This window comes from Schistosoma mansoni, chromosome 2 (genome assembly GCF_000237925.1).
Source record: "Schistosoma mansoni strain Puerto Rico chromosome 2, complete genome".
Lineage (NCBI taxonomy): Eukaryota > Metazoa > Platyhelminthes > Trematoda > Strigeidida > Schistosomatidae > Schistosoma > Schistosoma mansoni.
This window is the reverse complement of record NC_031496.1, coordinates 4,368,882-4,382,394: the sequence shown is the minus strand read 5'-3', so window position 1 is coordinate 4,382,394 and position 13,513 is coordinate 4,368,882. Positions and strand designations below refer to the sequence as shown.

Below are 13,513 nucleotides of genomic sequence, written 5' to 3'. Positions count from 1 at the left end.
CCAGGTTTCCGTCCCATACAGTTGATTTGTCATGACATTTGTATTGAAAATTCTGATGTTGATGTTGGTTGACAGACAGTTGATTTGAGTTGCAGATGATTATCAGTTGTAAATATGCTGGTCTTGCTTTGCCGATCCGCACCTTATCATCTGTATCAGATCCACCGTGTTCATCAATGATGCTGCCCAGATATGTAAGGGTTTCCACATCCTCCAAATCTCCATCAAGTGTGATTCGATTGGTGCATGCTGTATTGTATCGGAGAGTCTTGCTTTTCCCTTTGTTTATATTGAGACCTACTGCTGCCGAGGCTGATGCTACACTGGTCGTCTTCTTCTGCATTTGTTGTTGCGTGTGTGATAGAAGAGTCAGATCATCTGCGAAGTCTAGATCATCCTATTTAAACTCGTTTATAGAACGCTTAACTTTAATTATTTAGGAGACTGAACAAAAGATTGGCGGAGAAAGAAATCAGGAAAAAACACTGGAAGTGAATAGGATATACCTTGAGGAAATCACCCAACTGCGTCACAAGACAAGCCCTCATATGGAATCCTGATAGCCAAAGGTAACGCAGAAGACCAACGAACACATTATGCCTAGAAATGGAGACAAACATGAGAAGAATGAACAACAACTGGATAGAACTAGAAAAGAAGGTCCAGGATAGAGTGGGTTGGAGAATGCTGGTGGGTGGTCTATGTTCCATTAGGAGGAACAGACGTAGGTAAGAACTAATTCTATAAACGAAAGAGTGATTATAACCTGAACGGATTTATTTTCTGTTATCTAATATCTTAATCCTTCGGATACATGGTAACTTAAGATATCCTTTTAGCATTTGTTACTGGAGGTTTATTTTGAATCAGAAAATAAGTACTCCAATGACAAGTTTAGTAAATCGTTATGTTTTGCATGATAAATGATGAATTTGAGCTTAAATCTATATTTGAAATCTTATTATTATTAGTATTAGTGACTTTTTACTGCTCATATATACTTTTTTGGCAAGTCGCATAGATTTTCGGATATCGTCGCTACTGAGAATGCTAAACTGCTAAGCAAAGCATCTATTTCAGAATGTTATTAGTTTTCGAAGACTAATTTTACCACACAAGCTACTTTTCAATTTATGAGTAGTATATGTTCAATTCCTTAAAGATTTGAAAACAGGACGAGGACTGTGTAAACAGGATGATGTAAGTACACTAATTGGTTGACTAGATCGCCAATAATTAGTGTTAGTGCATTGATTGAAGTTAACCAAAGCTTTATAACGACGACTTTTGACTACACACTAGATGCTAGGTAACTAACCACGTTATATAATCTCATTCAAATATCCGACAAATGATAAAGAACTGGATATAGGACAAAACCATAGTATACTGCGGTAGATACTAAAGGTCAGAGAAATATATAAGGCAATATAAACACATTTATTTCATCTATGTTTAACAATCAAAAACACGATTTATTTACACCAAACTAATCACAAAGTGAATGACCACCATTACCAGAAGATTACCAAGTAATGTTAAATGCATTGAGACTAAGGGACTTAAATAAGATTAAGCTTCCTGTCCTAATCTCTTTAATAATGACCATGACAAGTAATTAAGATTTCACCATAGATGCTGCACTAAAGCTCTTGAATACAACATATATTTTCACAAGGGGTTTTTGTGGAGATTTTAGTAATTTATATAGTTAAGATCATGAGTCAATTGAAGCTAGACCATCATAGAAAACCTGGAAGCACTGGACGGTCGTTTCGTCCTATTGTGGGGCTCTTCAGCAGTGCGCATTCACGATCGCGCCTAGCGAGATTCGAACCCAGAGTCTATCAGTCTCACGCGCGAGCGCTTAACCTTCAGACCGCTGAGCCGGCATTCAATTCTGGTAATGTCTAACTTCAAACAATCCACGAAATTGAGCAACCGTCTACCATTGTCTTCAGTGAGTTACTATCTCACAACAGACTTGGTTGAACTCCACTGGTCACTGCTTATTATTATTATTATTATTGTCAGAAGAGGGTTTTGTGGAGATTTTAGTAATTTTATAGTTGAATTCATGAGTCATTTGAAGCTAGACCATCACGGGATTGTGGATGCTCACTTCCGAGGAGTCCCATATTAGGACGAAACGGCCGTTCAGTGCTTCCGGATTTTCCATGGTGGTCTAGCTTCAATTGACTAATGATTTCAACTATATAAAATAAATTCACTTGGTATTCTTTGTTTGAATTTTCCTATTGGTTTTTAGGACTGCAATTTATCAGTCTATAATTAGCATATGTGCATACTGTGCGTATTGCCTCAATTGAGCCTTAATTCACAAGCATTATAAGCAAAGATAGATAGTTGCTAGCAGTGGAATCCAGTTGGACGCGCGTTCCGTCCTATTTGGGACTAGTCAGCTGGATGTACCTGAATCTCAGAGTCAATGTTCACTCTGGGACTTGAACCCAGTTTCTTTCGCTTCAAACGCCATCGCGTTATCCACTCAGCTAGTGAGTCGTGATAGCCATTTGCTTGTACAATAGGGTGAAGTTTAAATTCACTTGGTATTGTTTCGTTGGATACTCCCATCGATGTGTTAGAACTGCAACTGATCAGTCTCTTATTGGCATATGGGTTAGAGTCCCAGAGTGAACACCAACTCTGAGATGCAGGTATATCCAACTTAGGAGTTCCAAATAGAACGAAACGCACATTCTGGATTTCACTGCTAGCCACTATCCATCTTTTCTTAATAAATTGTTTGATTAGATTTCGAAATGACATAAACAATATATAAAGCCATTGGACGGGATGCCAAGTAAAATCATTTATCGCTCATTATAAATAAATCAGAATATGAAAAAAGAAACAAAGTGATAGATCTAGTGACAGTAAATTGCTACACTTTCATGAGAAAGAAAGCGAATAATAACAAGATATAAAAATTTACAGAATACGACAATCCAAAGTGTACATCCCATTTTCTCACGGGGTATGAAGATATTTCAAAGCAGTCAGCGGAAAACGATAATGTTCCAGATGAAGTAAAACCTTCAGCAACAGCACTCGACAAATATAAACTTTGCTTAGAAGTTCTGTCAGTTGGCATTAACTTTAGTGCCGATCTAACATAGTTGTCATTTAAAGCTAATAAAAAGAGGAACTCAAAGTATAACCAAATTATTTTAAAGATAGCTGCATGGAGGGACCTGTAAGGAGGGGAAGCCGCTCTGATCTGACTATCATGACGATTCCGTCAGTTAAATGGTCTGAACATGAGTTTTATTCATGATACGATTCCCCAGGGTATTTTATCCACAGAACTGAAAAAGTTAAATCATGATTGTTATACATCATTTGAAAGCGTTTGAATATCCTGAAACAACTGGATCACTCGGCACATTAGAATAAATACATTTATTGATCAAAGGTGAAAATTGATTAGGAGCAGATTGCAAGACGCGTGCTTCATCCTATTTAAGAGTCGTCGGCTGAGTACACTTAGATTTCTGTGTTGATATTTACTACGGCAATCGAACCCGGTGTCTTTCGCTTCAAATGCCAACACTTTATCCACTAAGCTATTCAGTTCCAATACTCAAAGTCTTGTAAAACGACGTTCGAATATAATTCATTTGTGAGGATTTCAATCTTACCATTGTTCATGTTAAGAACTGAATATTGATCAGTCTCAGCCATAATGTATAAACCAGTGGCTATTGGAACTCAGTAGCTAAGTAGATAAAGTATTGACGTTTGAAGCGAAAGACACTGGTTTCGATTGCCATAGTAAGCTTCAACACGGAAATACAGGTATTAGTCAGATGACACGTCTCGAGTGAGAAGAAACGCGCCTTCTGGTTTCCAGTACTATCCAATATCCAACTTTGATTAACAATTCATCACTTGTGTTTGACTGATTCGTACTTCCATAGTTGAAATCATTAGTCAATTGAAGCTAGACCACCATGGAAAACCTGGAAGCAATGGACGGCCATTTCGTCCTATTGTGGGACTCCTCAACGGTGCGCATCTACTATCCCGCACTCACGAGATTCGAACCCAGGACCTACCAGTCTCGCGCCAGAGCACTTAACAATTGGTGAACGGTTGTTCAAAATCGTGGATTGGTTGGAGTTAGACATAAATACCATCGGAGCCGGCTCAGTGGTCTACCGATTAACTGAGAGTACGGGATCGTAGTTGCACACTGCTGAGGAGTCCCATGATAGGACGAAACGGCCGTCCAGTGCTTCCGGGTTTTCCATGATGGTCTAGCTTCAATTGGCTCATGATTTCAACTATGAAAATACTAAATTCTTCACAAAACCACCTCTGACTCGTACTTCTCATTCACACTGTAGAAAATAGAAGTGCGTTTGCTATTGAATACAAAACGTTTGAATTATTCATCAAGTTATTACTTTTGTGTGAAGCTAACTTTATATTCCTTCTAAATATTTCACAAACTAAGTTTTGTGTCAGTCTAGTTCCTGATCAGTTAGGTCTAGTGATAGTTTCGAGATTGCAGCTTGCAGGGATTTCTCGTCGTCTAATCACTGAAATCAGTAAATTTTGGATCGAATTCGTCTCAAATACCGAAGCATTAATCCGTAAAACTAGGTGATAACTACTTAAGTTGGATTCTGCTGCTATTTAGACTTACTTTCAGATTCGCTCATGATCCGTAAAATGTCAAGCGAATTCGAGTTATTGATTATTTGAAATGTTGTTGTGTTTCAGGTCACTATAAAAGCAATCAAACTATACCTGTTAATGACAATCGTGTTTTGATTCCACATGAACAGCAAGTTTACAGATATATCATGAACAATTATGAGTCATCTGTAAGACCGTTGAAAAATATATCAGAGAAGTTGACAGTGAAGATAAGTATACGTTTACAACAAATTAGTGGTTTGGATGAACGCAATCAAGTGTTGACAACTATACTATTCCTTGAGCAGGTAAGTGATCAATCTCTTTACTTTTTTAATACAATGGAATTTCGAAGTAGCACCACCTGGAGCTGCTCTGAAGCAACTGACGGTCTTAGACCTAGTGAGAAAGGAGGTTTGAGAGAACGGCTAGCAACCCCATCTCTTAATGAAACCTCAAACTATACCTTGACCAGTTTCAACTAATTAGACTGGCTAAACTCTACTATGGAAGTTTAAGGGAGTTATGACGCCTCGTAGTGTAAGCCGAGACTTTGGAAGCCACAAGATCAGTGGCTCTTCTGTAAACCAGGTCAACAATAAACATAGGAGCATAGAATGTTCAGACGATGTGGTAAACTGGAAGTGTCGTTCAAATAGCCGTGGAAACGAGGAAATACAACCTGTCCCTCATTGGATGAAGTGAAACTAGTTGGACACAATCTGAACACAAAAGAATATCTTCAAGAGGGATGTTAGTGTCTTCTGGTCATGAAGAAGTAAATGCATCACACTCACAATAGGTTGCACTGATTTCCGGATCTCAACACTAAGATTTCAGGTCAAATATTTGCAATACGTTAACTTAATCTGAAGTCCTACTCACTTCCTTCTCGTGGCAGGGGTGTTGTTGACGAAATTGAGAGAGTGAAAAGCGAATGTCTGGAACTTTAATCGGGTTGATGGATATGTAGATTGCATCTAGGAGAATTGGAAAACCCTGATTCGAAGCCAATGGTGCACATGGATTCCATGATCTTGAGGGAACAAACAGCATATGAACCTATTGTTGGTGACCGGCTACCATGGGACTGCATCTCCTTACGATGCTCCACCACCCTGTGCGCTAGATCTTCAAGTCAAAGGCTCGGGGTGTGGCCCCCTAAGAAAACCATCTACTTCAGTCTGGATACCCGGACGGTATTCCAACTTGCACCCGAATCAAATTAATGATAATCACCACTAGAAATACTATTCTTACTTCAATTAGGATTTAGACAAATCATATTCAAAATCATTTGATAAAATTCATTTTTATTTTTTATATACTACTTCATCTACCTGCTCTCCGCTATTCTCACTTTGTGCTTCCTTATTTTTTAACTTATACAACATCTCACCTGTGGTGGAAATCCTGTTCTATCCAGACGATCTCAAGTTACTGACTTATCAAAAGTTCAATGCTACCACCGACTACGAATACTGAAATAGTCTTTCCGAAACGACATATACCATTCAAACTGGCTTCCTTCAGCATTCGTACACCAATTTATGTCGAACAATAGACAAAGTTGACATGGCTAACATTGCTGACATATAAAATAGTTACCGAACGAGTAATTCTGATCTGTATTTCAGTACACCAAGCAGACTTGTAAAGCAGAAGTTGATGCACTGAACTTCTAGTTGACGGTAGTAGTTTATTCGTATGTCATAAACCCATGATCAGTGTGAATCTCAACTTGTAATTAGATTGCCAAAGGTGTATCTGTAACCAGATCATGACTTCGTTATAGATCTTTTAAATTGAGGTTTGCTATCACAGAATTTTGCACTTTGTATATTGCTTTGAATAGAAATATTCTTCGATAAATGAGAAACATCAATAATATGTTTTACTCACCAATTTACCAGCACTAAGAGTGACTTGACACGCATGACATTGATCACCACCCAGTGATCAATCAATTGTGATTACATCTCAGTTCTACAGGAGGTCGGTCGAGGCCCGAATAGCTCAGTGGTAATGTCTCTGACTGTGAAGCTGAGTGACACGGGATTGAATCCGTCAGAGAGCACCAGTTCCCTCGAGATTACAGATACACCTTGCTGATGAGTGCCAAGTAGCGCGAAACCTAGACACCGGATTTCCTGTTGACTACCACGAATCACCATCTCATCTCAACATAGTTCACGTAATGTCGAGTCACGTAGACTAGTGACCACATTGCAACTTGATCGACGGAATTCGATCTGTACTAAGAAGGACCTGACACATCTGACATTGATCACCACCCAGTGATCAATCAATTTTAAAAACAAATACAAACAGAACTCAACTTTGATAACATTTTCAACTTAATATTCCCAGTTGATTTCTAAAGTTCCCTTGTAATGTTAACTAAACTAATCTATAGGATTATTATTTAACTTTCTTTATAGATATGGGAAGATGAATATTTAAAATGGAATGAATCAGAATTTGGTAATGTAAGAACATTACGTATACCAGCTAAACAAGTATGGACTCCAGATACTTATGTATTTAATAAGTAGGCAAATTTTCTATATATTATTTTTCTGTCGCTGTTGAACGTTTCTTTCCTAAAACTTTGATTACTTAATTTCTTGTATATTTATTAGACTATTTAAGTAGTTGTGATGATTAGAAGTATCTGAATGTTAGAACAAACTACTTACATACTTACTTAGGCCTGTTACCCCCAATGGAGCATAGGCCACCAACCAGCATTCTCCAACCCACTCTGTCCTCAGCCTTCCTTCCTAGTTCTATCCAGTTTTTGTTCATTCTTCTCATGTCTGTTTCTATTTCTCGGTGTAATGTGTTCTTTGGTCTTCCTCTTCTCCTTTGACCTTCAGGATTCCAAGTGAGTGCTCGTCTTGTGAGACAGTTGGGTGATTTTCTCATTATATGTCCTATCCACTTCCAGTGCTTCTTTCTGATTTGGTCCTCCGCTGAAATCTGGTTTGTCCTCTCCCACAGTAGAATGTTGATGATAATGTTTGACCAACGGACCCGAATTATTTCGGGTAGACAACTGTTAATAAACACCTGTATCATCTGGATGATGGCTTTCGTAGTTCTCCATGTCTCCGCCCCATACAGTAGAAGTGTCTTGACATTCGTATTGAAATATCTGGTCTTGGTGTTGGTTGACAGACAGTTGTTTTGAGTTCCAGATGTTCTTCAGTTGTAAATATGCTGTTCTTGCTTTGTCGATCCGCACCTTAACATCTGCATCAGATCCACCGTGTTCAACGATGATGCTGCCCAGATATGTATAGTTTTTCACATCCTCTAGAGCTTCTCCTTCAAGTGTAATTCGTTCGGTGCATGCTGTGCTGTGTCGAAACAATAGATTAAAAGTTTAAAGAAAAAAAACTAAATACTAAACGAAATATAACTCTTATGGAGATTGATAAGTTAATAAATTTCTTCATTAGATAGTAGAATTCTGTATATCGTGTTTTGTTTTTCTCAACTATGAGTTTACCAATTAAATGTACTTACATGTACTTAAATGCTCACTAGTGACTGACTTCAAGAGGTATTTCCTGGAGTTCTAATGAGAAGCAGTAACCAGTGGAGTTCAGCCAGGTCTGTTGTGAGATAGTAACTCACTGAGGAGAGTGGCGGATGTATCGCTCGATTTCATGGATTGGTTGATGTTAGACATTACCAGAATTGAATGCCGGCTCAGCTGTCTGAAAGTTAAGCGCTTGCGCGCGAGACTGTTAGTTCGAATCTCGCAAGGTGGGATCGTGAATGCGCACTGTTGAGGAGTCCAACAATAGTACGAAATAGCCGTCCAGTGCTTCCACGTTTTCCATTATGGTCTAGCTTCAATCGACTCATGATCGCAACTATTGAAAAAAAATTCATTAATCACTAAACTGATAAATGACTTATGATCATGTGCACTGCTGAGAAGTCCCATATTAGGATAAAACGGCCTTCCAGTGACTCCAGGTTTTCCATGGTGGTCTAGTTTTGATCGACTTACGACTTCAACTACTGGATTACTAAACTATCCACAAAACCCCTTTCTGATTTATTGTTTAATATTAATATGTGTTTTTATCTTCTGAAAGTAAATATGTGAGTAATGATTGATTTGAATGAACTCCTAATTGAAAGTTACTAAGGAAAAAGAGAAAGCAGATATATCGACTATTTTTCATATCTGAACAACAGAGGTGATTGAAACTAAATTCCGAGCTTATTTCTTATTTCACGACAATAAAACATCATTGAATTTATTGAAATATCTTATTATATTTTGGAATTAATCCACCACTCAGTGATTACACAATTGTAAATAAATCTCAGTCCTACAAGAGGTCAGTCGCGGCCCGGGTAGCTCAATGGTAACGTCTTTCACTGTGAAGTTGAGTGACACGGGATTGAATCCGTCAGGGAGCATCAGTCCCCTTAAGATGACAGGTATAGAAACACTCATGATCTCTAGTAATGAGGCAAACAGAAACCTTTGGTTTTAAGTGAAATCGTAGACTAATTATGAAGTTCCAAAGTAAATTTTCTGAGAAGGTTCTAAGCAGCTTTAAATACATATATAATCATATAGCAAGCTTTAAACTACTGACCGATTGAATAACCATTGAATTTAGTAACAAGGCATACTTATCAAACTATAATTTGATCTTTTCATTATAGTGCTGATCATACAAGTTCTGGTTTTCTAGAAGGTGTTTATGTATTAGTTCATAGTTCTGGTAGAATATCATGGCCAATTCCAGTACAATTGAAAACATTTTGTCAAGTCGACATTACATTATTTCCATTTGATCAACAAAATTGTGAAATACAATTTGGATCATGGATGTATACATCTGATTGGATTGAATATAAATTTCAAACTAATCAACACCATAAGTCAACAACAACAACCGACAAAAATTGGAAATATACTACAAAATTGTTACCTTCATTAGTATCATTGATGTTGAATAAGTCGAATCGTCATGTAAGTACAAAAAGAAGAGATCATAACGAAGAAGAACAGGATAATGTTGATAGTAGTAAATTGGAAGAAGATTATCTAACTAGAAATGCATTAGATACATCATCTTATTGGGATAGTACAGATTGGATGTTGAAACATGCTATATTATCTTACACTTATCGATCAACGGATACATTAACCGTTTGGAAACCAACCACGAGTATATCAAACATTCAGATTTATGATAACAAACTGGATAGTAGACAAACTGATTTAGTATTGAAGCTGTTCTTACAAAGAAGAAGTTTTTTCTATATATGGAATATTGTTATACCATGTATTCTATTAACATTACTTACATTAATTACATTTTGGACACCAATTAATTCAGGTGAAAAAGTTACATTAGGTTTATCAGTATTTTTAGCTTTTTCTATGTTTATGATGTTGATAGCTGAACGTGTTCCACCAACAGCTAAAAATATTCCACTTATAGGTAAGTGATTATTGATTTCCTTTTATTTTTGTTGCTGAGTATCAATTTATAACAGGTGACATTTTATACATATAATATAAGTAACATAGTGGTTGCTATGGAGATTCATGCATTCTACACCTATTAATGAAAACATTTTATAGTTGAAAGCGAGGTGAGATCGTGGATACGCACTGCTGAGGATTCCCACAATAGAACAAAACGGTCGTCCAATGCTTCTAGTTTTCCGTGGTGGTCTAGCTTCAATTAACTCGCGCTTTCAACTATGAAAACACTAAATCTCCACAAAAAAACCCTTCTGATCATAATAATCATATGCTTACTAGTGAGTGACTTCAAGAGGTAAATCCAGGAGTTCTAGTGAGAAGCAGTGACCAGTGGAGTTCAAACCACCACTATTATGAGATAGGAACTCGCTCAACTTCGTGGATCGGTTGAAGTTAGACATAAACATCCATCGGATACCGGCTCAGTGGTTTATCGATTAAGTGCACTGGCGCAAGACTGGTAGGTCCTGGGTTCGAATCTAGCGAGGCGAGGTCGTGGATGAGCACTGCTGAGGATTCCCACAATAGAACAAAACGGTCGTCCAGTGCTTCCAGGTTTTCCTTGGTGGTCTAGCTTCAATTGACTCACGCTTTCAACTATGAAAATACTAAATCTCCACAAAAAAACCCCTTCTGAAAACTTTTTAATTCTCTTCATTCCACTTCATTGTCACCTGTCGTCTAATAAAGTTTACTGTTTTAAAAAATGACCTCACTGATGATTATTGTTGGCTGATATTATTGCCATGGTTATTGTGATTTCGGAAGTCTGTTGATGAGACTTTAAGCTTATGATTAACTAACTTTGTTTCAAAATGTGTGGCTTTGTTGTAAAGGATTACAGTATTTGTTGCTTGTATGAATTTGGTAATTGGCTGTAAATGGTACATAGTTGTAATTGGTATTGTTATATTAGAATTTTATTATGAAAAGAGATTCTGTTAGATGGTCTCGTAATTTAAGAAAGAAGTTACGCCAATTATATTCGAATGCCATTCGGTACAACGGGATGTTAATAGACATTGATATGAAGAGTGGCATCAATTTTCTTGCATATCACGTAGAAACAGTGTAGTGAACAAGAACACGGGTGCGGGCAGTTGGATGCATTTAAGCACGAATTACAGACTATCTCACTAAATTCTGACAACCATACAGTAAATAAATTCACTTAGTATTGTTTGTTTGAATCTTCCCATCGATGTGTTAGGACTACAACTGGTCAGTCTCTAATTGGCATATGTGCATACTGTGCGTATTGCCTCGATATAGCCTTGATTCACAAGCATGATAAGCAAAGATGGATAGTGGCTAGCAGTGGAATCCAGGACAAGGCGCGTTTCGTCCTATTTGGGACTCGTCAGCTGGATGTACCTGCATCTCAGAGTGAACATTAACCAGTTAATTTATCAGAAACGTTGGTTCATGAAATCATCAAATATTTCAAATGAGCCATGGAAACCTTGAATCACGTTTGTGTAACATAAGAGAATTGTGTTGTCAGTGTGTTGTCACCAGCAAAAAACGAACTTTAGAGTAGTTTCAGATGGGGTTGATATGTGTTTGGAAGCTTCGAAAACATACTGATTACTTTCTCTTTTCTTTTCGACAGTTCTGTACATTATAACCGATTATTTCATTGATATTTCAAAACATGGAATTACAGAGTTACCCTATAGTTATGTAGAAATATTTTTTGAACCATATTCAATTAGTTATCTTATATTTTGTATATATAGGAGTATATATGACCTCAGTAATGTCAATTACAACTGGAACAGTTGTTGTATGTGTAATTGTTATTAATTTGGATGCAAAAGGTGAAAAACTATCACGTGCACCAAAATGGTTACGTCGTATTACTCAATTTGGTTTATGTCAATTCTTCTACAAGGAAAATTGTCATGATATGAATGAATCAGCAGCTATATCATCATTAGTAAGTCATAGAGTTTCATTTGATTAGATGCACAATTAACTTTCTAAATAAGTTCAGAGGTTACTTACAAATCGCTATGTATAATGGTGTTGAGTCATTCACTCTGCCGAGTACATTGTAGCATGATGAATGGATGTGAATGAGAAGTAAGAGTCAGTCAAACACAAGTGATGGATTTGTAATCAAAGTTGGATATTAGGTAGTAGTGGAAACCAGGACTCGCGTTTCTTCTCACTCGAGACGTGTCATCTGACTAATACCTGTATTTCCGTGTTGAAGCTTACTATGGCAATCGACCTCAGTGTCTTTCGCTTCAAACGTCAATACTTTATCTACTTAGCTACTGAGTTCCAATAGCCACTGGTTTATACATTATGGCTGAGACTGATCAATATTCAGTCCTTAACATGAACAATGGTAAGATTGAAATCCTCACAAATGAATTATATTCGAACGTCGTTTTGCAAGATGTTGGGTATTGAAACTGAATAGCTTAGTGGATAAAGTGTTGGCATTTGAAGCGAAAGACACTGGGTTTGATTGCCGTAGTAAATATCAAGACAGAAATATAGGTATACTCAGATGACGAGTCCCACGTGGGACCGTACTTCTATTCTATAAGCAAGTTATCTGGTTCACCTAGAGATGTCATTCTTGTGATCTAATTCATAGAAACGTAGTTTATTATTTCAGTTAGATCATTTCATTGCATAAAGTTTAATTGGTGTTAAATAAATTTAAAATTAAAAATCCTCTATTGAAATAAGCTATTTAAAACTAATGTAAACTTAGAATTTTAGCTTGATTCAAATTTTCTACTTCTATTACTGTTATGTCCCGATAAGAATTGTGAATGGTAACTTTGGGATCCATTTATGGACCAATATTGTGTATATATTTCAATTGACTCATGATCTGAACTGTGAAAATACTGAAATCTCCACAAAAACTCCTGATAATAATCATAATATGCTCACTAGTGACTGGATTCAAGAGGTATTTCTTGTAGTTCTAGTGAGAAGCAATGACCAGTGAAGTTCTGTCGTGAGATATCGACTCACTGAAGACAATTAGTGAACGGTTGCTCAACTTCGCGGATTGGTTGAAGTTAGACATTAACACCGTTGGATGCCGGCTCAGTGGTCTATCGGTTAAGGGCTCGCGTGCGAGACTGGTAGGTCCTGGGTTCGAATCTCGCGAGTGCGGGATCGTGGATGCGCACTGCTAAGGAGTCCCGTAATAGAAAGAAACAGCCGTCCAGTGCTTCCAGGTTTTCCATGGTGGTCTAGCTTCAATTGACTCATGATTTCAACTATGACAATCTAATTACTCAATAGTTATACAATAAGAATATATATGGAATCATCGTCCATAATAGTCCT

General features: G+C 37.2%; 1 protein-coding gene across 1 annotated transcript in view; it reads left to right on the top strand.

Annotated features, from left to right (window-relative positions):
* Positions 1-4,716: 4,716 nt before the first annotated feature.
* The window catches only part of Smp_180570 (putative nachr subunit), a gene marked incomplete at its 3' end in the record, with an annotated part of 13,041 nt that continues 4,244 nt past the window's right edge, over positions 4,717-13,513 (top strand). Inside the window, exons 1-5 of the mRNA XM_018795400.1 lie at positions 4,717-4,973; positions 7,107-7,216; positions 9,361-9,670; positions 9,887-10,145; positions 11,932-12,131. Coding sequence (XP_018649716.1) covers positions 4,833-4,973; positions 7,107-7,216; positions 9,361-9,670; positions 9,887-10,145; positions 11,932-12,131 — 1,020 coding nt within the window. The 5' untranslated portion in view covers positions 4,717-4,832. The remainder of the gene's footprint in view (positions 4,974-7,106; positions 7,217-9,360; positions 9,671-9,886; positions 10,146-11,931; positions 12,132-13,513) is intronic.